This window comes from Acipenser ruthenus, chromosome 17 (genome assembly GCF_902713425.1).
Source record: "Acipenser ruthenus chromosome 17, fAciRut3.2 maternal haplotype, whole genome shotgun sequence".
NCBI lineage: Eukaryota > Metazoa > Chordata > Actinopteri > Acipenseriformes > Acipenseridae > Acipenser > Acipenser ruthenus.
This window is the reverse complement of record NC_081205.1, coordinates 30,687,912-30,711,872: the sequence shown is the minus strand read 5'-3', so window position 1 is coordinate 30,711,872 and position 23,961 is coordinate 30,687,912. Positions and strand designations below refer to the sequence as shown.

Genomic DNA, 23,961 nt, shown 5'->3' with positions numbered 1-23,961 from the left:
GACATTCACATACAGCAAACAGAAATTAAATAGAAAAATACTTTTTAATTGTACAACTCACTGGTGCAAGGCATAGAAGCAGGATCGGTTTCAGCTCTGAAGTACCCTTTATCGCAAGTGCAAGACGTAGATCCTTCACGGACAGAGTAGCTGTGCTGTGGACACTTGGAGCAGCCGGCATCAGTCGATAGGGCTCTGTAATAACCGACTTTACAAGCTAGCAGACAAGAAAGAAAGAATTATGCATTATTTATACAGCTTGAATTTATACATCGTAACATGTTCCTGAACTCAAAGGGAGGAGGTAAACAGTATATTGCGTAGGCTGCTCTGATGGGCTTTTTCAAACAAAACGTGTAGTTGAATATTTTTTTTATTTTTTTTATGGTTCATGTTAAATTGCTCCTGTTACACGGTTATTATTCAATAGGAAATCTGCAACTCAAACACTATTGTAGGAGTACCGGGCAAGTCTATCTCAGCCAGAATTTGATTGCTTAACATTTTATTATGAGGCTAATTTTCTCCAGCAATGATAATCCCGTAAGAATGCTTTCAAAAATAGACATGTTAATAGTTTATATTTATCAATTAACAAAATGCAAAGTGAGTGAACAGAAGAAAAATCTACATCAAATCAATATTTGGTGTGACCACCCTTTCCCTTCAAAACAGCATCAATTCTTCTAGGTACACTTGCACACAGTTTTTGAAGGAACTCGGGAGGTAGGTTGGCCCAAACATCTTGGAGAACTAACCACAGTTCTTCTGTGGATTTAGGTAGCCTCAGTTGCTTCTCTCTCTTCAAGTAATCCCAGACAGACTCGATGATGTTGAGATCAGGGATCTGTGGGGTCCATACCATAACCTCCAGGACTCCTTGTTCTTCTTTACGCTGAAGATAGTTCTTAATGACTTTCGCTGTATGTTTGGGGTCGTTGTCATGCTGCAGAATAAATTTGGGGCCAATCAGATGCCTCCCTGATGGTATTGCATGATGGATAAGTATCTGCCTGTACTTCTCAGCATTGAGGAGACCATTAATTCTGACCAAATCCCCAACTCCATTTGCAGAAAAGCAACCCCAAACTTGCAAGGAATCTCCACCATGCTTCACTGTTGCCTGCAGACACTCATTCGTGTACCGCTCTCCAGCCCTTCGTGCATAGCTGAGTCGCTTGGCCTTGTTTCCACGTCGGAGGTATGGCTTTTTGGCCGCAAGTCTTCCATGAAGGCCACTTCTGACCAGACTTCTCTGGACAGTAGATGGGTGTACCAGGGTCCCACTGTTTTCTGCCAATTCTGAGCTGATGGCACTGCTGGACATCTTCCGATTGCGAAGGGAAGTAAGCATGATGTGTCTTTCATCTGCTGCAGTAAGTTTCCTTGGCCGACCACTGCGTCTACGGTCCTCAACGTTGCCCGTTTCTTTGTGCTTCTTCAAAAGAGCTTGGACAGCACATCTGGAAACCCCTGTCTGCCTTGAAATTTCTGCCTGGGAGAGACCTTGCTGATGCAGTATAACTACCTTGTGTCTTGTTGCTGTGCTCGGTCTTGCCATGGTGTATGACTTTTGACAGTAAACTGACTTCAGCAACCTCACCTTGTTAGCTGAGTTTGGCTGTTCCTCACCCAGTTTTATTCCTCCTACACAGCTGTTTCTGTTTCAGTTAATGATTGTGTTTCAACCTACATATTGAATTGATGACCATTAGCATCTGTTTGGTATAATTGTTTAATCATACACCTGACTATATGCCTACAAAATCCCTGACTTTGTGCACGTGTACCTAGAAGAATTGATGCTGTTTTGAAGGCAAAGGGTGGTCACACCAAATATGGATTTGATTTAGATTTTTCTTCTGTTCACTCACTTTGCATTTAGTTAATTGATAAATATAATCTATTAACATGTCTATTTTTGAAAGCATTCTTACTTTACAGTATTTTTTCACACCTGCCTAAAACTTTTGCACAGTACTGTTAAATATATATATATATATATATATATATATATATATATATATATATATATATATATATATATATACACACATACACACACACACACACACACACACACACACATACAGGGCTGTACCAAGGGGGTGCGAGCAGTGCGGCCGCACAGGGCGCTGACCTGAAGGGGGCGCCGATTGGCTGACGAATAGATAGAATAGAATTTTTTTTTCCCTGATCGTTACTGCAATAAAAAATGGGACCAAAGAAGAAACCATCAGCAGCTGAGTACAGAGAGCTGAAAAAGCAACACAAAAGAAAAGGAATGCAAACTATCAAGCCCGTGGAAGAACTGGCTCCAAACCTGCAGAGTCAGAGGACGCTACAATGTCTCAACAAGCAGCACAGGGTGAGAACAAAAACAAAATATTTGTGGAGAGCACATTAAGTAAGTAAGTAAGTAAGTATGCTAGTAATGTCTTTCTCATACTAATCACGTAGATTAACACACTACAGTATAAGCTAAACTGATATGAATTTTTTTTTTTTTACGAACATCTATATTACCCATGCTTTAAATGAAACTTATAAATCAAAAACGAATACATTACAAACATACAGTACTTACATTTATGTAGCCTAAAGTTTAAAAATAAGTTACCCTACAATGCAAAATAGAAAGTACATTTGTAGGCTCTAGGTTTGTTTTCTATTGGTGCATTCCATTGAACATTTACAAAGATTTTGAACCCACTTTCTTTTTTCTTTTGTTTTTTTTATTCGCTGACTGCAAGTTCCGGAGGGGGGGGGGGCGCTGGATTTATATCTCGCACCGGGCACCAAAGATTGGTACGGCTCTGTGTATATATATATATATATATATATATATATATATATATATATATATAATCTCTAGTGTATTAAATAAAAGAGTTTCATTTATTTGTTTTCAGTACTATTAAATTGTAACATGCATGACACATTTATGACTTCAGATATTTCGATAGCCCATAATTAAATTAGGTTTAAAATTTCAAGGTGTTTTTTTTGGCTTAAGCGCTACAGCCTTCAGGGGTTTTTCTTTTCTTCGTTTTTTCACCCAGCTAGGAAGAAAGGCAAAGTGAGGGAAAAATCTGTCCTCTGCAGTTCAGAAGAAAAAAAAAGGAGCCAGACCCAGAGTGTAAACAAGCAGCCAGTTGAGTAAGATCTGTCTGTCAAGCGGCACAATCGCAGGACGTATAGTTGCACGGCCTGCCAAACATGGATATCTCTGATGTCTGCGATGCAAGGGCTGAGGTTTAAGATTTTAGGGTGGAAAAAATATATAAATATCAAAAAACACTCTTGCTAATTTGGCTTTTCAGACATTTTCTGAAACTGAACACTGTATAAATAATGATCCTAGATTCAGTAAATTATGACTTGTCAAAAGCTATTGGAACTTCATGCAGGCTCTTGGCTAGTCACACAGCAGTGGCTAACAAGTCTATTTCTGAGGCCCCCCGACAAATATTGGAGCTTGCAGATCAGGGAATGCTGGGCTGCCACCACAAGAGCATAGCTTAATGCTATCATTAAGACCAGCATACAATGCTCAATGAAAAGCATATGTATAGGTCTATACAGGGCTTCACGGTGGAACTACCATTTTCTGAGCTCTTGATATTATATTACAGGGACATTTTGTTTTTTGATTTTTTTTTCAATGGAACCTGAAAGCAAATCCTGAATTCACTGCAAACAATAAAAGAGTATTCAAAAGCGAAAGAGCCCTTCTTTTTATTGGATGCAGTGGACCAGACTTTTTTTTTTCCTGTTTAGGTTTTAGCTAATACTGCGGTGCCTGTAAGAGGATTAACCCAAATGTGTAACACCAACTACAAGTTGGCTTCCTTGGGTCTTCTCAGTAATCTTCTTAAAGTTATGACTGCAGACTCGTTTTCCTCGGTTTACCCACGGCTATAAGAGTTTAATCTTTTTGTTTTGTTTTGCTTTATACTCTCCTTCTAGGCTTCCAACATTTAAAAAAAAAAAAAACTAGGAGATTATTTTTTCACCTCCGACAATAAAAACAAAAAAAACCCTTTTATTTTAAATATACTGGGCTGTGACCTTTGTGGGGGTGTCTTTATTGTGCCAAACAGTCCCTCACTGTTTCGATAATTTATTTTGCCAGGAGATCTGTGTGCAAGTTAATTGTGGTCTCTGGTTGTCCAGGCAGACCCCTTTGATTATCTATCTGTCCCACAGTATGAAGCACTCGGAGGAGCTGTGGGATTGTACAGCTGTTCATGGGTCTAAAATGTTCAGCCAAGCTTAATAATGGTCCAGCTGTCCCAGTGGCAAGTACTTTTGACCAAAAACATCGTTCCCCCTGGTCCCTCTTGTCATGAATACAACAGGCCCACCAGTGGCCACCCTAATACCTGTGGGACAATGCCTTCATGGGCCGTTGGCAGTGTAAGAACAAATGCTTTTTAATGGAAGTGTGAGGAGGGGGCAGATTCTGGACTGAACTGATGATTTCTTTTGAAAATTAAGACATTCTGGCTGGGCGTAATTACTTTCCTCTTTAATTCTATTCAGGACAATTAATCCAACCCTCTTTGGCAACAAAAGGGACAATGTATTTTTTTTTAAGCTTTGTTAAAAACATTTCCCAAAATGTATTCATTTGCCTTTTAATAACATTTGGAGAAAAAAAAAAAAATTCTTCACATCTGGCAAAGACTACTACCACCAAGAGGCATTTTGAAAAGCCTTTCAACACTTTTCCCCCTGAAATTCATAAAATAAATAATGAAATACTCTTGTCTTTATGTCTGTTTTGAGAAAAGAAAATGTGCCAATTTATCAGACTTAATTTCCTGACTAAAAAATGAATTCTCTTGTGTGTGAATACACACACACACACACACACACACACACCAGTCCAACAATGCGTACAGTCACATACAGTGCTGGCACAGAAAACTGTATTATAAAATGTTTATGTGAAACTACTAGGACCGTTAACGGAGTGTTTGACACTTAATGAGCTTTTTTCCTTTTGTATATACACGTCTGATACTTGTACTCCTCTCTAAGCTGGCAAAAGAAATGGTGAAAACCATGATCTCCATCTCAAAGCCCCAGTGAGGCAGCCCAGGATTATCCCTGATCTCCTGAATCTTAACAGATCTTTAAAAAAAACATTAAACTGCTAAATTAAGATGAAGGCTCTGATAGGTCACAGTAGCTGCCAGTGCAAAACAAAGGCTGGTTCTGTTTTATCTGAAGATCCCGACCCACAAGGAAAAAAATACACAGCTACCGGGCGCTTCCTAGTTTCCTAGCTTCCTATATATATAGAATACAATGCTATCGATGCCTATACACTAGTGACTGCTGGTAACATGAGCATGATATCTGCAAGGGTGGGTGGTCTGGGCAGTAAAAGCATATTTCTGGGAAAACCTGTAACTAATGTGGTTCGGATTGATTCACCTGTCAGGTTTGTAATGACAGCAATGCTGGCAGGCTGTGGGGAATCCAGTGTCAGTTATCACTGTTTTACTTGTTATCCACCAAATAAATAAATAAATAAAACACTTCAAGTGCCAAACTGAGATGTGAGATCAAAGCCAAATGAGAGAAGTCAAATGAACCAAATGACTCCTGACATCTGGCACACCAAACAGCCTAGTTAAACCTGTCACTGTTATTATTGTTATTATTATTATTAGTAGTAACAACAACAACAACAACAACAATAATAATAGTTTATGTCAGTAATGCTATACCTGTATTCACTTTGCAGAAGACATTCCAAAACCTTGTCAGATTTAATAAAGGCCTGGCGGTTTTGCTAATCTGGGTTTTGAAGGGCAAATTCACAGCACTGATGCATGCAAAAAACATTAATTGCACCCCAGGCCAGCTCATTGGCAAAGCATGTAAAATGCTAGCTACACTACACCAAGCCGACAAACACTTGATTACTTGTGGCAAAAGGAGCCACTCCACTTTCCGGCCTGGATCTGTCAATTATCTTTTGATTTTTTTTGTAGGGGGTTTTTTTTTGTGAATACTAATCTCATTGAAATGCTAAAGCGATTCGCATTCACAAAGTCCACCAACGTATCTTTATAAAATCATCAAACTCTAAAACGAATGCCAAGCAATGGTTAATGTGCTTACTGCTGCTCGCACAACTGATTTCTGAAAGAAGAGTTATCAATTTCACACCTTAAGGTGAGGAAGGCCATGTAAGCAATGGCGTTGGCAAGTCCTGCATTCTTCTTTTTTCTAATCTGTAACAGTTTGGTTGCTGTGAAAGGGCTCAGAGTCGGAAGAGCTTGCAGGTAAATTCCTGAGCCCTTTCAAGTCCAGCTGATTTGCACTGATGACTTGTAAGCCTCTTTAGGTTTCTGTTTCACGGATTATTAATGAGCATGAATGTTCTTCTTTGACAGTATTGCACATTAGTAAGCAGATTAATCCAGAGATGGGGTTGGACTGTGGTGCACAGCATATAAAAGACTGAGACGGATCTAATGGGGAAAAAAAATCAATAAGAATCATATACATCAATGGCAGTTGCATAAGAATATCCCTTGTCCAATAAGAATAGAGGAATAGTCTGTTACTATGGGGTCATCTTCTCCTATCAAGGGCTGCCTCTTAAAGTAAGTGAATGGTTCTTCCTTTCTCTGAGATACAATTAGTGATTCATAAGAGCTCAGTTATAATACGACATGGCACTCATGGCTGCCTGCAAATGGTAGGTGACAAAAAAGCACTTCTCTGCCATTCCTTTTTGTAAGAATAAACCACCAACTGGTTCCAAGTGCCTGTGCCAGTGTTGAAATTAAGTAACACGAAATCTGCATTTATCATCTTCTAGATGCCGTCTGGAATTAAAAATGTATTTTAAAAAAAGAAAACCACAGCTCTCAAGCAGAGTAAAATCCAAACTTTTCTGTTATCACTGGTGCCAATGAAGCGATCATGTTCCCATTCACATGTATTCACGGTTGTTCCCATCCTGAATGGGCAATATTTAAATTTAATTGACTGTAACTATTAACACAGTGATATCACAAAGATTGCTATTGTCCCCTTGAAAGGTTGGCACTGGGAAGCATTGCGGTATCAGTAGCAGGGCTAAATTTACATGCCATAAAACAAACAGAATGATCTTTGTGTTTAATGTGTTACTCTGTGGGGGCAGAGTATTTGAGCCTTGCATCAGTGCCAAGTTCACAGGGCGGTGCCCGTTACCTGTTTTCAAGTAACAGGGCCGCAGGTAGCACTTTCAACAAGCTTTTGTAACTGGACAGGGGCCGCTAAAGAAATGAGTGAATTATGAAAACAATGGTGACGGAGCTCAGTATCCTGCATGGGAGATTCTGCATGAAATCAAGGGGGATGCAAGATTCCATTCCCAATGAGGTCCTCCTGCACAGCTGGCTTTTCAAACTATTCAAACAATAGCTTTATTGTACCTATTTAATACAAGCCCCTCTTATCTCTGGGCTTGAATATAAATCTGGTGTTCACTCTGATAAGACCAGGCCACCTATTCAACACATGCGAGACACATCGGCTTCCGTCAAAACTTGTAGCTGCAAGCAGATTACAGATATTATCCTAGCGTTAGCAAGCATACCTTTCCCTAATCTGAAGTGGGTGGCTTTGGGCAGGTGAGTTTACTGGGGGGGAGGGGGGTAGATGGAGGTCGATGTTGCAATGCATAGATTACTACAGGAATTTGGAAGCAAGCGAATCAAGGAGGGCTATTTGTCTGCTACACTTTCTAAAACCTTTTCAGAAAAACTAGCAGGGCATATCTGAATGGTTTGAACTTGCTTCTTAATGTAGACAACTTTCAACTAGCACCTTCCATCAGTGTACTTTTTTAACAAAATGATTATAAATACACCTCAGCTTTAATTCTTTAGCAGTTCATCGACTAGAAGGGATTACAGATATTGTTCTCCTTTGCACCACAGTTAAAGTAATCTGGAGCTATACTTGTATTCTGAGTATATTATTATTTGTTTATTTAGCAGACGCCTTTATCCAAGGCAACTTACAGAGACTAGGGTGTGTGATCTATGCATCAGCTGCAGAGTCACTTACAACTACGTCTCACCCGAAAGACGGAGCACAAGGAGGTTAAGTATAGAGATCTACCCATTTGATAAGGGAAGGGGAAAGGAAAGGCAATGTTCAGGAACCGAGTGCCTCCTCCCCCAACACACACACACACACACACACACACACACGATCTGCAGATACTTATCCATGCCAATACTCATTTACTGTGTGCAATAATGACTCAGATTCCATGCGAAATGCAAGCTGCAACTCTAAAAAAAGTCAGCAGTATTGTATATGAGATACTTGCCCCTGTTTCTAACTGTGCTATCTATTCTTCAGTTACTTTGTATTTCCTTTTATATTGTAATGTCCCTTTTATTTGTGCTGGAGTCGAAAGAGCCCTGTTTGTGCAATATGTATGTAATTCTGCTGTTTATCTACTGTATATCATTGACAGTTAAAAGGAAATCTGGTTATTGTACTTTGACTGGTGAAGCCTGTATTATTATTTATTTCTTAGCAGACACCCTTATCCAGGGCGACTTACAATTGTTATAAGTTATCACGTTATTTTTACATACAATTACCCATTTATACAGTTGGGTTTTTACTGGAGCAATCTAGGCAAAGTACCTTGCTCAAGGGTACAGCAGCAGTGTCCCCCACCTGGGATTGAACCAACGACCCTCCGGTCAAGAGTCGAGAGCCCTAACCACTACTCCACACTGCAGCCCTCTATGCTGTGAGACTACTGTATTTTACATTACTCATCTTTAAAAGCCTGGAGATCATCCATCTGAATGAAAATAAAATCCCATTGAAACTGTGTCAGCTGTTAGGCCAAATTGCTGTCATTAACCCCTGCTCTACCCTGCTTGAACCTGAAACATGGTATGATGGTTAATGGGTTTCAGTTACAACGAGCTGCAAAGCATATCTTATAACATTAATAAAAACAATAAAAATAATCCAGTCACGAAACACAATTTCCAAGGTTTTTATAGCCACACAGCACAAATGTCTAACTTATCTAGGTTACAGAAATGTGTCATACATGGAATTGGTTTTCTTAGTTAAATTACCTCTTGGTTAAATTTACTAGGAAACATAAGTCATTGGTTTTCAAATGACCAGCTATCTCTTCAAATCAATGGTGGTAAAATGTATGTCAATGTAATGCTCTCTTAATGAGTGCTTTGACACCACTATATATTGATTTCTCTTAAAGTGGGGTTATGACTTACAAGACAATTGTTGTATAAGGATACCCTAGTAAGTGTCCTCCTCTAACCTCCTTCATCATCTCTACAAGATCAAATGCCTTCTTTGAAAAGCTGTTGGATTTGTATTCATAAGCCGTACTTCACTTTCAGTAAAGTGATGGTCTAGTTGTTAATTGGAAATTCTGAGGATTTGGGATGAATGAGCTCATTCTTTGATGATCTGATGCTCTTTAAGCAATGAAAAAAAAAATTAAATAAAAAAGACAAACTTAGCGCAATTGTCTTGATGTCTACAAATTAAACAGATTCTGGAGTTTCTAAGCCTTTTACTTTATCTCCAAAAAGGCGTGTTTTTCTTTGTACATGCCAAGAATAACTCAAGAAACATGTCTTGCATTACAAAAGATAAAGGATGCGATATTATAAAGCTTAATTACTCTCCAGCTGAATTAATTGCAAATTAGACCTTCAACTGCAATACTTCATTTCACATTTAGCACTGTGCAAACTGTTTACATAATTGCTTTACTCCACCAGATAAAGTTCAACGACATAAGCCAGAAATAATTGTCTATATATCTTATTTACTGAAGTAAGTTATGCAGCCTGTCTGAGCAAGGTCCCTCCGATTAAAGTCTTTTCTTATTAAAATGTGCATCCATTTGAAACGTTCGCTGATCAGATTAGTCTTCTTTTTTCTTTCTTTTTCTATAAATTGGGAGTCTGATTTTCGGCAAAGCCTTTGATTCTTTGGGGATTTCGCTGTGTAAAAGACCACCTACAGCCTATTCGGATTTAGTCAGCTCTGATAAAATCAAGACAGATGAAACACAGCCACTTGTTAACTGGTTTGCAATCAGTGTATACTGTAAATAAAGCAATGGTCTGCAGATAGGGTTCTAATGCAAATGGGCTTCTCTTTGTGTTCATGAAATCATTGCAGAAGTAGACAACAGGAGCCTTTAAAAATGGAAAAATAAATACGGGTGCATTTGTCTTCCATGCTAGTTGAAATTGGTCTATCTTAATCTTGTTTTCTGCACGCATATCCTAAGGGAAATGTCAAGAGAATATAAATCTGGGAAGAAGGCACTGTATATAACAGAATGAGATTTCTAGCAAGCTGACCTTGCTGTTTTTTGTTTTTAAAGGATTTTTCTGTTCCTAAGTTTACATTCATAGAACGTTTATTCCTCCCACCCTAATCATCTCCATAAGCAAAAGGACGACCCTGTCCTTTTGTGGCTGTCATTTCCTTTTAAGTAATTTCCGAATGAACTACTCCAGCTTTTCCTTGGATTAGCACTTTGCAGCTAGATCAAGCTGTCTGTGTAGTGCACCGCTATTGACAATATCTTTCCGCTCATTGGCCCAGCTGTCAGAACCTTTCTGGAGCTCCCAAACCAACTAAAACCAGCATACAGCAAGAGAGAGAGAGAGAGACAGAGAGAAGAAATGGTATTGATTCAGGGCTTTTGACATGCTAATTTGCTTAGTGACTGCTTTAATCACTCTCTCAGTCTGGCTTCAAAGGGTAGTCTTTTTCAAAGTGGGAATGTAGTTTATTTTTTTATTTTTTCGACAGAAGAGTGCACCGATTCACAGAGCAGGCAGAACTCAAGACATCAACTTCAGCAGCAGATACTACATGGAGCACATTCAATTAGAAAAATGAGAACGAAGACCCGGGAGAAATGAAAACCGACAGGTTACTTTCTTCAGGAGTAGCACTATTGTCAGCCTGTTATAGTTTGACAGGGAAAGTAATTGTTAAAAATGCACCACTTGACAGAAATAAAAAATCTATTGTTATTGATGGGTTAGTGTATTAGTAGGATATTCAACTGTGGTAAACCAATTAAGGGAAAGGTTAGTTAGGAATCTCTGTAGACTCGAGGAAAAGAAGTAGAGATCGCTACAGCCAAACAAGTTAAAAATAGCTCTGCGCTTTTCTGGCAGACTACCCAAAGCATAACATATCCGCAGTTAAACATATTGGTCACACTCTGAAACAAGCGCCTGCTCAGGTTGAATGAATGTCAGAGGGAGAGTTTAATGTGAAAAGTGTGGAATACTATGATAGATGCTTGGTATTAATTCAATAGGACATCTCCTGTTCACTCAAGTGTAGTTACATTTGAGTTACTAACAGACATTCGAATGTGTGAGGTACAGACATTCCACTTCTGAGCACATTCAAATCCCCTAGATGGCAGTTAAGGGTGCAGAGGTATACAAAACATGATTTTGTTTTACACAGATCTCTTGGTTTAACAATGTATTTATAATTGCCAATGCAAAACCAGTTTTTGATAAATATATTTAAAATAAAGCATAATTCCAATAGGAAACCTAACTAGGTCCAATAACTCTGGTACACTGTTTAGATATTTTCTTTTGTTGTTGTTGTTTCTGGCATTTCGCCTGAATCACACTCGGGGGCACTTATCTGTTTGAAGAGGCGTGTAGATTAGTGACTCAAAACGCAGATGAATCAATACCAATTAATTACTGACATTAACATTCATTATACAATCTGAACTACAGCAATAATAATCTGATTATTCAATTTAATTTCATAGGCACTTTCTTCTAATTGACAAATCTCCTGATCAGTGTTCGAAGTAGCTGCTGTGACATTGAAAGTACAAGAAGACATACTGGTCTGGTAGGTGCAGCCATTTATATAAATATTACCAGTAGGCCCGACTCATTTTTCAAATGCAGTCCATGTTGCTGCCATTGGGGGCTCACTTTAACCTTCACGGGTACACCCACAGGTAACTGCCTTTTTCGAATCATCAAAAATGAAAATAGTTTTCCGTTAACCCTCTGATCTCTGAGAAGTGAGCCAGACTAAGAACCAACGGAGCCACACGAGAACGAGACAAATGCTGAACAGCGGGGGGCCTCCCATCAAAGCAGCCCTTGCCACTTGAGTGGACAGCTTCTGGGGAGAAAGCAGCGGAAGCAGGTTAAAAGGCCGTGGACCCAAAACGTAAAGGACATATGAAGAAAATGAGAAAGAGGCCTGGAAATATGTGGCTCCCTACTGCTCAGTGATGCACATTTCCCACATCCCCGCAGCTCAGTGCTTTTTCAAGGAGCAAAATTAAAGAGTATTTTAACCTGCATTAGAAGACTTTGACAGTGGTTGTAAGTACAGAAGCACCCTTAAAGCTCGGATGACATCCCAGATATGATTTGTTTTGTTTTATTTTTATAAAAGGGGCTCCCTTATAGAGCCTATAGTTGTACCCTACCTTTCCATTTGCTATAATGACCATTTGTCCAAAGCTGTAATTATGGTTAACCATACCATTTGATTTCATGAGGCCAACAATGAACAGGAGGGCCTAGTGTGGGGGATACGAATGTGTATGATTTATACACAACACAGACAAATGGGATTATATGGTACATTTAAATAAACTACAGCGTATTGTGTAGACAAAAAATAAAAAAAATTACAACAATACAGGCAAGTCCCATATGCAGGAAAAAATGTAGAGTATATTATCTGAATTTATTTATTGAACTGCTATATAAAATACTAAGTGAAATGCAACCAGATTAAATCACAGTCTTGCTTTATCTAACCCCCCCTGCCCTGTTCTTCTGACAGGTCATAAACATACAGTATGCATAACTTTCCTGTCAAATCCATCAAAAACTGACTTGGATGAATGCTGTCACAATCCTGTCAGCGTCGTTCTGAGACAGGAAAACAGGTGTGTGAATGCAAAATGCAACATGAACATACATTCAAACTCTACTTTGGGGGCTGTGGCAGTCACTGGCAATGAGATGCAGCCTGAAATATGCATCTCTTAAACAGCAGTTGAATCAGACCAGAATAAATTTGCATGAAATCCAAATCACCCGGAGAATGGGGGGGGGGGGGCTGTGGTTTCCAAAGGAAGCTCGTATCTTCATTGTGAAAGTGGATAGGGGCGTGCTAGTTTGAATGCAGGTTTATACAGCGGATGCAAATGAGGAATCTGCTCGGAACGAAGGGCAAAACTTTTCCAGACAGCTGACAATCCCCATTGAGAGGGAGAGAGTCTCATAACCAGCAACAGAGGGATTGTGATGGGAATCATCATACTCTGTTCCCATGGAGCTACAACACGGTTTGAATATTCATAACAAAGCACATTTTGGCAAGGGGTGACCATTGTTTCAGAGTAATAAAAGAGGATGGGATTTCACCTGCTCACCGAAAACAAAAAAACAGCACTTGAGTGTATATATATATATATATATATATATATATATATATATATATATATATATATATATATATATAAAAGAATGCTACAATCAGACATTGGTATACACAGGATAAATGCTTATCAAGGTATTTAATGTGGCACCCGGCTTATTGTAATATAATAATAGCCAAATTGTTTTGCTGTTTTGTATAAGTTGTCTTGATTTAAATGGATAAACTTGCCGGGAATTAATTCTAAATAAAGCCATCAGCAGATTTGAACTTGGACATATAACACAAAACATATTAAATCTGGCAAATAATGTTTAATGCATGTCATATACATGTTATATTGCCCCATATAGAGACAGACACGCCACAGATACTGATATGGGCATGAATATCTCAGTCTGGGTGTGGTATGTATGCAAATGCATTGATTGCCCTGAGTGGCATCTAAAACTTTTGAAAACTGTTCATAATGGTCCATTCACAGGTGCTTTTCATTCTGTAATGGTTTGTGAGCATTCAGTGTGAAATTATTTCCCTGCACTGTATATAATATTTCCAAGGATCCTGGACCTGGGTGCCCTGGTTAATTACATTGGATTCTTCCTTTCAAGCTCAAAGGACCATCAGCTCTACCATCTCCATAAAACTTTGGGCATCAAACAAGCATAATAGCAGGGAACCTTAATTAAACTCTGTTCTCCTCTGATAAAAATGAATGGCTCTCCTCGGTGATCACAGTCATGCTTCAAAGCACAGAAGATAAAAGCAATCACATCATTCAAGTGATTATTTCTTAGGGAAACGGTTATCAAACAACAACATGTAGAGGAGAAACTCCAAATATGAAAGGACTATGGAAATGATGTCTGTTTAAACATTGTTTTAATCGGCTCTGTGCCGCACTCCAAAAACAAACACAGCTTATATGCTGATGATGTCTGTTCCAACATCTCGTACTGGAAGGTCTAAAAGTAACTCCAGACTGGCAGTTAAAGTCATACACATCTAGCAACCCGTTTCTTTGACTCTTAACAAACTGCTCAATAGGTTTTGAAAACTCTTCAAGACGTGTTAGTTTTGTTAAGGGACGCCATTTTTTTGTGGGGTTGGGGGGACCACTTTGGGTGCAGCTGCCTTAGACAATGGCATCTGCCACCTCGAACAAGCTGACATGCCTCCCAATTCTTTGCAGCCATTAACACGTCCTGCTGGAGGTGACAACTGCAAGAGGAAGTGTGGTTCGGTACCCAGTGGACTCAGAGACCCCAGCAGATGACCAGCGCTGGAGCAGGCAACAGAAACTCCTCCCCTAGCATCTCCTGTCTCTCCAGCCAGCCTGGCCTTTGTCAAACCTTGAGATCTTAATCAATCTTCACTATGACCTCCTCTGACAGGAGGAAGATGGATGAGGATGTGGGGCACCTTTGACCTTCTCCGGTATTTGTCCTGCTAGCGTTCTCCTATGGCCAAACAATAGGGGTGGGACCTATTGATAACGGCTGGAGCCCCGGTCAGTGTTGTTTCAATAGACTTTGCAGGGACTGGGGCTCCCCGTTGTGATGTCTTGTCACTTCCAGCACATTGAAAGTGAACTGCTCTATTTGCCGAGCCTCTCAACTAGTTGCATATGGAAATATTAAATAGATAATCATTGCTTTTCAGACTGGGACAAAAAACAACCTTTAACCCCCTAAGCACACATCGCTGAGAGCTCTGGATATGGTTTGATTTACCACAGCAGTGTTTAAGATTATATTGCAGGTCACTCAGGCTATTTCTCATTATTAGTTTTAGATGAACTGGCCTTTCAAAATACGAGAGAATTAAATGACAAACTCTGATGTTTTCTATGGTTCTATATGATGAGACAATGTTTGATGCACACTGTAGTTTTTTAAAAGCCATGGAGCAATATGTGCTGCACCCAATACATGTTTATTATCCCTATCGCTGTAGAGAAAAGCAAGATAAAAGATAAAGCAATCCTGTGAACAGTACAAACAGAAACCTGTTTTTAAACATCCCAGATAACAAGGAGAAATTCTTGCAGAGTCTTACAATAGAGTTAATGCCACTTAGTAAAACAGTGCATTCCAATTCATGACACAAACTCAAATGTAGAAAGCAACCAAGCTTTGCTGGTATTTTTTGTCCCCTTCAGATTAAAGAATCCCATTCAATCTCCATTTGAAAAGAGCTTCTGTCTCCATAATTTACAACCTCACTCGAAGTTCCCTTTGAGAAAATGCAGCAAGAAATAAAAACCAGGCTAGCCCTGGCCAGTGAGACACACTGGGATTGGCTGGTGACGTTCGAGAACATGTTCGTGAGATGCACTCTGAAGCTGTCCTGCCATCTGTACTGTAGGAAAAGCTCACCAGCAACAAAATAATAACGACCCCTTTTCAATTAAAACGTATTTGTCATGCAGTTAGTTTACCAAGATTGGACCCCCCCCCCCCCCCCCCCCAAAAAAAAAGAGAGCAGTGTGTTCAGGGTCCCATTAATAAACCAGCACTGAACCCCAAGGAACACGGAGCAGTGCAATAAAACAAATTGATTACAAGCTTTCGCCCTGATAATACCACAATGCCATAATCAGGTGGGAGTGGTGATGTTACATGTAATTAAAGGCAATTAGTTGAAGTAATAAGTATATGCTTGAAAAGTTGACTAGAATCCTCTAGAATTCACTGTGAAAACTCTACGCTTGAGCGAGAACCTTTACCACGAAGAGACACATTTCCCTTTGTCCAAAAAAATTCCCTGTGTTTTGAACTACAATTGTATTTCCAAGCCTACAATGTAACTTTAACTTAGGCCATTAGCAGTAAACAAAATTTTCTTGCAATTGTCTAATTGATTTTCCATATATTACATGTAAATGACAGAAGGCTAGAAGACTTAAAATTTTTTTTTTGCTGTAGTTTATTTTTTGTTTTTAGTATCCTAATGTGGAATCTGTAAACTACAGGCTAATTGCAATTTTGAAACACAGCATTTAATTATTGAATACAGCTGAATGATACAGAGAATGAAAATCAGCAGTAGACTGATTTGTTTTAAATTCAGAATTTAAAAAAAATCTAGATTAAGAATACATTGTAGCTGTTATTTCTCACTTTACATAAGTGTTCCAGCCCCTCAGGCTAGTCATGTCTTTAGCAAAAACAGCAATTGATTAAAACACTATAGGTACAGAGAGCTCTCCTTTTAATTAACTAAAACCAGACAATAGGTGTCAGCCTACTGTTGCTTGATGTAAATCAGCGCTTGCTCTGTCAGGATTATGCTAGTTTAGCACAAGCCACCTGGAGCTGTGTGAATTGTTCATTAAACTCCACCGTCCCATTTGTCCCATCCCAAAGGGGCAACTAATTACTGGGCTTTAGTCTATTTAGCCTCATCATAGATTCAATTATATGCGGCCTTCAAACAAATAAAAAACAAATAAAGAAATCAATAATTGGCCAGTGATAAACCCACCTTGGCACTCTCCGTTGCGTTCCTCGTAGCCAGGATTGCACAGGCAGTTACCGATGGGCACCAGCCACTCCCCGTCCGCGCCGCAGTACATTTTCGGTACGTCTTTCTCCTCCGAGTTGTTGACGCAGGAGCCCCGCACTTCCACCAGCGACGATGTGTCTGCCCCCGTGATGGTATCGGGGAACTGCGCCAGGTTGCGCACAGTCATGGGGCACTTCTTATAAAACACCCGCACCGACACCAGAGCGATGCAAGCCCCCACGTCCTGAAACGCCAAGTAAAAGCCCTTCCTGGTCAGCGGCCCCACGCCCCGCACCTCCGTGTTCAGCTTCATGATCCGATCCCCGATGTCTACCTGCGTGAAGCTCTCGTCGGCCGCGATGGTGTCAATCTTCCCAAACTGGTTCTCCCGGATGTAGCGCTCTTTATCATTGTTGGACTCGTAGTAGTAAAGGTTGAATGTCTCTTTGCAAGTCCCGGTGACACCGGGCAGGCTGTTGCAGTCCCGGAGAGTGAACTTTATTTCAATATACACTCGCTGGGCTCCCCCGCGGGGGATCCAATCAGTCCGCAGCCAATTGTTTTGACTCTGTTCCATCACATTGCATACCTGGTATGTACGAATAGGTATGTTTTTCTCATCCATAATGCTTACTTCCTCCCACTGAAAACCAATAAACAGGTTAGGTGTTAGACGGGCAGAATGATGAATAACAATACCAATAACCTAATAACGGCCTTGTGTAAAACAGGCACAAGCCTGTGAACTTCAGTGGGCTTAAGCAGTGGCTAGAAAAATGTACAATTATGCGTGCATTTAGAATTGAATTCTTTGTGTTGAAACATTTTCTTTTCTATTTGTTGCATATAGATGAATAAGAGCTCTTAACTTTGGTGTGCTTGTGTTACTGAGAACCCTTGTACTTTGTTTTATTTACTTTGTTTATTAAAACCAATACATAATGGATGCACCCACTTATTCATTCTAGGGTAGTTAGCACCTCTGAATTCTGGTGTAAAGCAGACAACATCTTGGTGCTTGCTTAGTGATACTAGGGAATATAAAAATGAATACCTAGGGAGAATAAACTCTAGTAACTCTCTACCAGAGTAAAACACAACATCTTGTTAGCAAGTAGAAAAGGCTCCTCTAATTCAAAGCTGTATGAAGGGATATTCCGTGTCAGAGAAGCACCAGAAACTGGAATCTGTCATGTCCATCTCAAAGCCTCTCGGAATAGTATCACGACCAGTAAACATTTAAACCAAGGGGCCCTGTCTTATTCACACCAAATTGCTAAATAAGCCAGCAAGCTAAGTGTTATATAGCAATTAAACCCCCCCAAAAAGGTGCAAAGGGGAATTCTGGATGTTTGTAGTCTGTGTGATTTTGTTGTGCTTCAATTTAAAAGATAACTACTGCATTGCAATGAAGAAAGAACAATCTTTTGAAGCCAAGCATTGCAGACAGACTATGTAATGTTACATTTTTCACAATGGGTTTAAAAATAGTGCTCACTTCCAGAGAGTATTAATGAAACCACACTGCAGCAGAAGAGACACTTCCCAGCACTAAATTAAACAGGGCCCCCGGTTAAAAACTACTTTGCATGTCAGAATGGGAATATGCTATTAATCAAACTCACCGTTTGATTATTTGCTCATTAACCAGTTCTAATAATTTATAATCTGCACTGAGGTCCTCCTGAGGTGAAGTAATAAAAAATGAAAAGAATCTGTCTAAACCAATGCGGGCGCAGAATGAAGGGAAGCCTGGCTTTCGCTGAGATAAAGCTGTACCTTTCCCAATTGTCAGTGAATAAGGGCAATTGCTTGCAATCAAGGCTGAATGCGTGCTGTCCACACTGCCAGGGGCCTGTCAGTCACTCCTGCCAGGGATAAAGGAACTCTGGGGATGGCATAGTGTGCACAGGCACAGCTCAAATGAACTACAGCCAAGTTCAGGGGGAACCAACAAAAGGGCCAGACAATGCTCTGTGTTCTACAATACTGCTAATTCAAGGCACTGTACAGAATACTGAACAAATAGAGATGGGATTAGGACCCTTCCCTGTATTTCCTTTTTAATGCTCTATTTCTTCTGCTCCGTTGTTTATGAATGAAAGATGTAGGAAGTGTGGGGTGAGTGGGGGTTGCTTTTTCCAAGGTTTAAAAGCAAATGCATACATGTTTCAGATGGAAATATATTAAAATATATTACAAACTGTTTTAAGCTGTGGGCTGCCTATAATTTAGTTTGTATGCAACACTTTTTTCTTCATATTTTAAAGACATAAGGGTTACACTATCAGTACTAATTAGTCCCTGTGTTCAATCAACGCACACCTCAAGGTCTATTTGGTTATTCATTGGGTCTGAAGCAGAGCAGTTGCATACTATGTTACCTTATCAGGGGTTATATAGATACACTAATTACGGTAGACCTGTCCATACCGCTTTTTATTTTACCCAGCTCACATTCTTTATCATTTTTTTAATCACGCCTCTCGGCAATAACAAACGCTCTTCGCTTTTCTCCGCTATGTGCTTCTGTGATTTGAAAATCGCTTTCCCCCTGTCCCTTTCACAGAGGCAGTGTAAAGTTTCCCCGACAAAGAACTATTCACTTCACGTCCATTGGGGAAACCTGGCGCTTTTATCACAATCTATTTGATCAAATCTAACCATTGCGAAGCAATCACTATTTTTAACACAGTTTTTAAAACTGTTAAGTACGGCACTTACCCCTCCTTCTGTGGGGCTAGCTACCCATCCGAGCTCCCCCTGCACTGATCTGGAATCCAGCAACGTTACTGAGAAAAAGAAAGAAACAAGATTAAGGCAAATGATCAGGCGACCATTATACCATTTCATCATTTCATGAGTGATGTTTTAAGAATAGATTTAGAAACAGTGTGTAGCTAAAAACAAAAAAAACAACAACAAATAAATAAAACACACGGTACATCCGCGTCTTTTTTTTTTTTTTTACTAGAAAGTTACATTTGACGTGAGTTAATTGGCAATATATTCTTTCTGAGGATCGCACGTTAACACAGAATTGTTTAAAAACTTCATGGTTAGGGTTGCTTTTTTATTTGTTTCACCAGCTACTCACATTGCTGCTCCCGCATTAGTAGATATAGAAATAGAAATAACATTAGAGGATATACTGTACATACATTTTAAAAGACAACAATAATAATAATAATAATAATAATAATAATAATAATAATAATAATAATAATAATAATAATATGATAGCGAAATGTGTTCAGAATAAATTGGCCTATTGAACTTTCGGTAGGTCTGCGGGCGACAATATAGAACTTAATATATAAAACAATTGAAACATCTCATCGGGGTTCCCGGAGAGCAGCCAGCAACAGCCTTTATTTTAGCACACAGGTTTCAATCCCTAAATATATTTTGGGCGCCTTGGGATTTTTATTTGCTATATAGATTTGTTGCCTCCGAAAATAATAATAATAATAATAATAATAATAATAATAATAATAATAATAATAATAATAATGTAGCCTACGCGTCGTTTAATGTAATACGGATTTAAAAGTCTTGGCATGTATAAACCGAATCTTTTAAGAATGGAAAAGAAAACGTGACTTTAATGTTGAACGGCAAATTGAGAAGAGTCTCGGACGTTTTTTTCTCAATACATGTTGACATTTTCATCGCGACGATTATCAACTTTCGTAAAAATAATTTAAAAAAATAATAAAAAGGCGGCGGCTACATTTCTTAACTGTAGTTTTAATATAGAAATAAAATTATTGCTGTGGCTGCCTGTCAACGAGCAAAATAATAGTAAGCACGGATAGAGCGAGGATAGGCTACCTTTAATGAAGTTTAGATACAATATTTTGTTGCAGTTAATCGATTGCACTTTTTACCAAATTTGCAAAAACACACACACACACACACTATATATATATATATATATATATATATATATATATATATATATATATATATATATATATACTAGATGCGCCAGTCTATACATGCAAAACCCACTGTAAAGGTGTAACTCAGAGTGCACGTTTGATGTTAGTGGAATGGTGATAATCAAATATTCAAATGGCTAGGTTAATGGATACCTATACTCCAGTACTGTACTGTGTGAAAAAAAACTCAAAGCTTAGTATATATGGTAAGTGTAGGCTACAAGTGTAACTGTAGCTTATCATCCGATTCCTATCCCTGTTTTGCCAAAAACTGCCGATCTCAAAAAATCCAAGCGATGAAAAGTGATGACTAAATGTGACTAAAAAGAAATAAAAGTAAATGATGCACTTTTACTTGCTGGGATAATCAGAGAGATATCTGAGTGATTAAAACGTGCAGCGGTTAACTTTATCCTTCCGTCAACCTGCCCGGAGTTACCACGCCAATCAGCGGGGATCACGGGCACAAGAAAGATCAACTCCCGACCCCGAGGTCCACAAACTCCTAGAAACGACTCTTACCTTCATTGGATGGATAGATCCGTGCGGGGCAAACAAATGAAGAAATCCCAAATAGAAGACAGGTCGTAAAGTATAACATCCAAGCCATATCTGTCCTTGACTGCTGGCTTTCTTCTGCGTGTGTCTTGCTTTTTTGTCTTCGTACTACACAGATCCAGCTCTATGTCTTTCCCAATGGAATAAGTGATTGAAGCTGCAGAGCAGTAAACTGTGGAGACATTGTCAAGGGGCGTTTCTCAACCCTGTGACGCGCCTATCAATCCCCACAAAGCCCAAATAATCATTAACTGGACCCCTCCCCTTGTCTATCAACCTGATCGGTCGCAATAAACATTCTAAACAACGTAATCCAAACCCTTCGCAATCATCATTACTCGAACTAGAACAGGGCAATCTCTTCCTGTGGACACGTGTATTTGCACAGGAGCGCTTTATGTAACGATTCCTTTGATTTGTAGATTATAGTTTTGTAGACCGAAACTATAAATCAATTCAATTGAGTTAATTGTTAAACGTTTTTTTTTTTTTTTTTTTTGGCTTCGTCAGTTATGCTTTAGCGCTCGTGCCTGATTTTAGATTGTCACAATTCATAGGGGACTGTTGAAAACCTCAGTCCGTTAGAAATTAGGAATATAATTTTGTATTGTAGACAATATAGAAATCCAGTCTAAAAATTCAAAACTAAAAACGAATCCATATTTAAAAAAAAAAAAATAATAATAATTAACATAGCACAACCACAATACCCTTTAGACATTTATAAACTAAAGCTCATGTAACACCGGTCCTCTTGTAACCCATAGCGTTTAGATTGTTGCAGAGAATATATCTTGAATATATCTTGTGATTCTGGCTTCTTTAACCTGTTGTGTGTGAGTCTTGCTGATGCATGCTTCGAGTAAAACAACGGAGCAAGACTATAAAGAATGAAGAAAGGGACTGGCTAACAATACCATCAAATGGTAATTATATGCCAAGGAACTGGGGGCTTTTTTTATTTGATCTAATGCAGCACCATGCATGAACACTATTATTTGGTACACTAAAAAAAAATACACTAAAAGTATTGTAATTTGATACAATTTGTGTAACACAAACAACATTGTTCTTACTTCGAGGTTTACCAGAACATTTCACATACATTAACACAAAATAAATAGACTAATACACAGTATCGGTTGTAATGATGCAGTATATATGGCTTTCAGGCTATTGTAAAAAAAAAAAATAATAATATATATATCAGGTTTTGCAGCCTGGTCTTGGAATATGCACCTATGCAGTAAATAGCGTCGCTCGCACTTTTATCCTGAAAAGACTTAAACCAATGGTGCCACCTAGTGGTCACATTTTACATTCACTGTCTTGAGGGCTGGTAGCAAGTGAGTACAGTGCGTGTGCACACTGTGATTTGAGTCACCGTATCTTTAATTTAATTTTCCCGTCACGTCCACCTACACAGCCCCTGTCCATCTCGCCAAAGCACTGAATGTGCCATTTGGGGACAGGCCCCATCACCCTAGAGGGTTAGCTTAGTGTTCTTTTAAAGCTTCCCGAGACTCCCCACGAACAACATTGAAGTCGGGAGAGGAGCGGGGACGGGAGGCAGGAGACAACTGACTTCTTCCCTCGGCATGCAGTCCGCTGCAGCTCAGCAGAAACCAACAACAAGCACATTGTATTCACTAAACGCCTTCGCACAGAACTCTGCACACATAGCCAACTCCTACACTAGTTTTGATTTTGCACACTGCAGGAAAGTCAATCATTTTAGCGTCAGAGGCATATTGTACAGGGCTCTGTGGGGCGGGGGGTACAAATATACAAAATCTCCTATATCGTCGTTACAGGAACGGGGGTATCATAGTCTGTCACATTTCAGCCTCGTATAGACTTTTTTCAGGTTTATCCTAAAGTGTATTGGATTGTCAAGGACCTTATTTAATAAAATAAGTAGATCATGGTACCTGGAAATGGGCAGATTAAGAAAATCAGTAGTTAGGTAGAATAACTCATGTGCTTGTTTGGTTTCACTTGCACTGGTCTGAGTCTACCTTTAGGATGTGGTTGGTTTTTGAGCCAGGGCTGGATTTCATCTTAATGCAGGGCAGTTTTTGTATATCACAAGAACTGAAGGGTATCCAGCAGCTATCAGTATCTAGCTGTGAATGTCTGTGAGGAGCAGAAAGATTGTATCATACAAACAACCAGCCTTTCCGGGTGACTCTTTAAAAGCTTAATGCATTCAAGTTCATATTGAGTTTAGTTTACTTAGTTCTGCAATTTGCTGAATAAAGAATATTTTAAGCATACTATTAAGGTATTGGCAAGCTTAGTTTAATTATCTTCCATGTAATGTTATTTGCCCGTCATGTTTTTTATGTGTATGTTACATTTTGAGAGGCCACAAAGGAAAATAATCAAGGTTTTTAATAAAGAAAGCAATGACACTAAATATTCCATAAACTTCAGTTTGCACTTCTTTGTAGTTGTACAG

At 39.1% G+C, this 23,961-nt stretch overlaps 1 protein-coding gene across 2 annotated transcripts in view; it reads right to left on the bottom strand.

The window, feature by feature from the left end:
* The window catches only part of LOC117423353 (ephrin type-A receptor 4-like), a 41,876-nt gene extending 20,020 nt beyond the window's left edge, over positions 1-21,856 (bottom strand). Inside the window, exons 1-4 of one of the 2 annotated variants that reach the window (XM_058990379.1) lie at positions 21,465-21,856; positions 19,723-19,790; positions 16,978-17,641; positions 62-217 (exon numbers count right to left, since the gene is read on the bottom strand). In XM_058990379.1, coding sequence (XP_058846362.1) covers positions 62-217; positions 16,978-17,641; positions 19,723-19,790; positions 21,465-21,552 — 976 coding nt within the window. In that variant the 5' untranslated portion in view covers positions 21,553-21,856. The remainder of the gene's footprint in view (positions 1-61; positions 218-16,977; positions 17,642-19,722; positions 19,791-21,464) is intronic. The other variant, XM_058990378.1, reaches the window with a different exon arrangement.
* Positions 21,857-23,961: the final 2,105 nt, after the last annotated feature.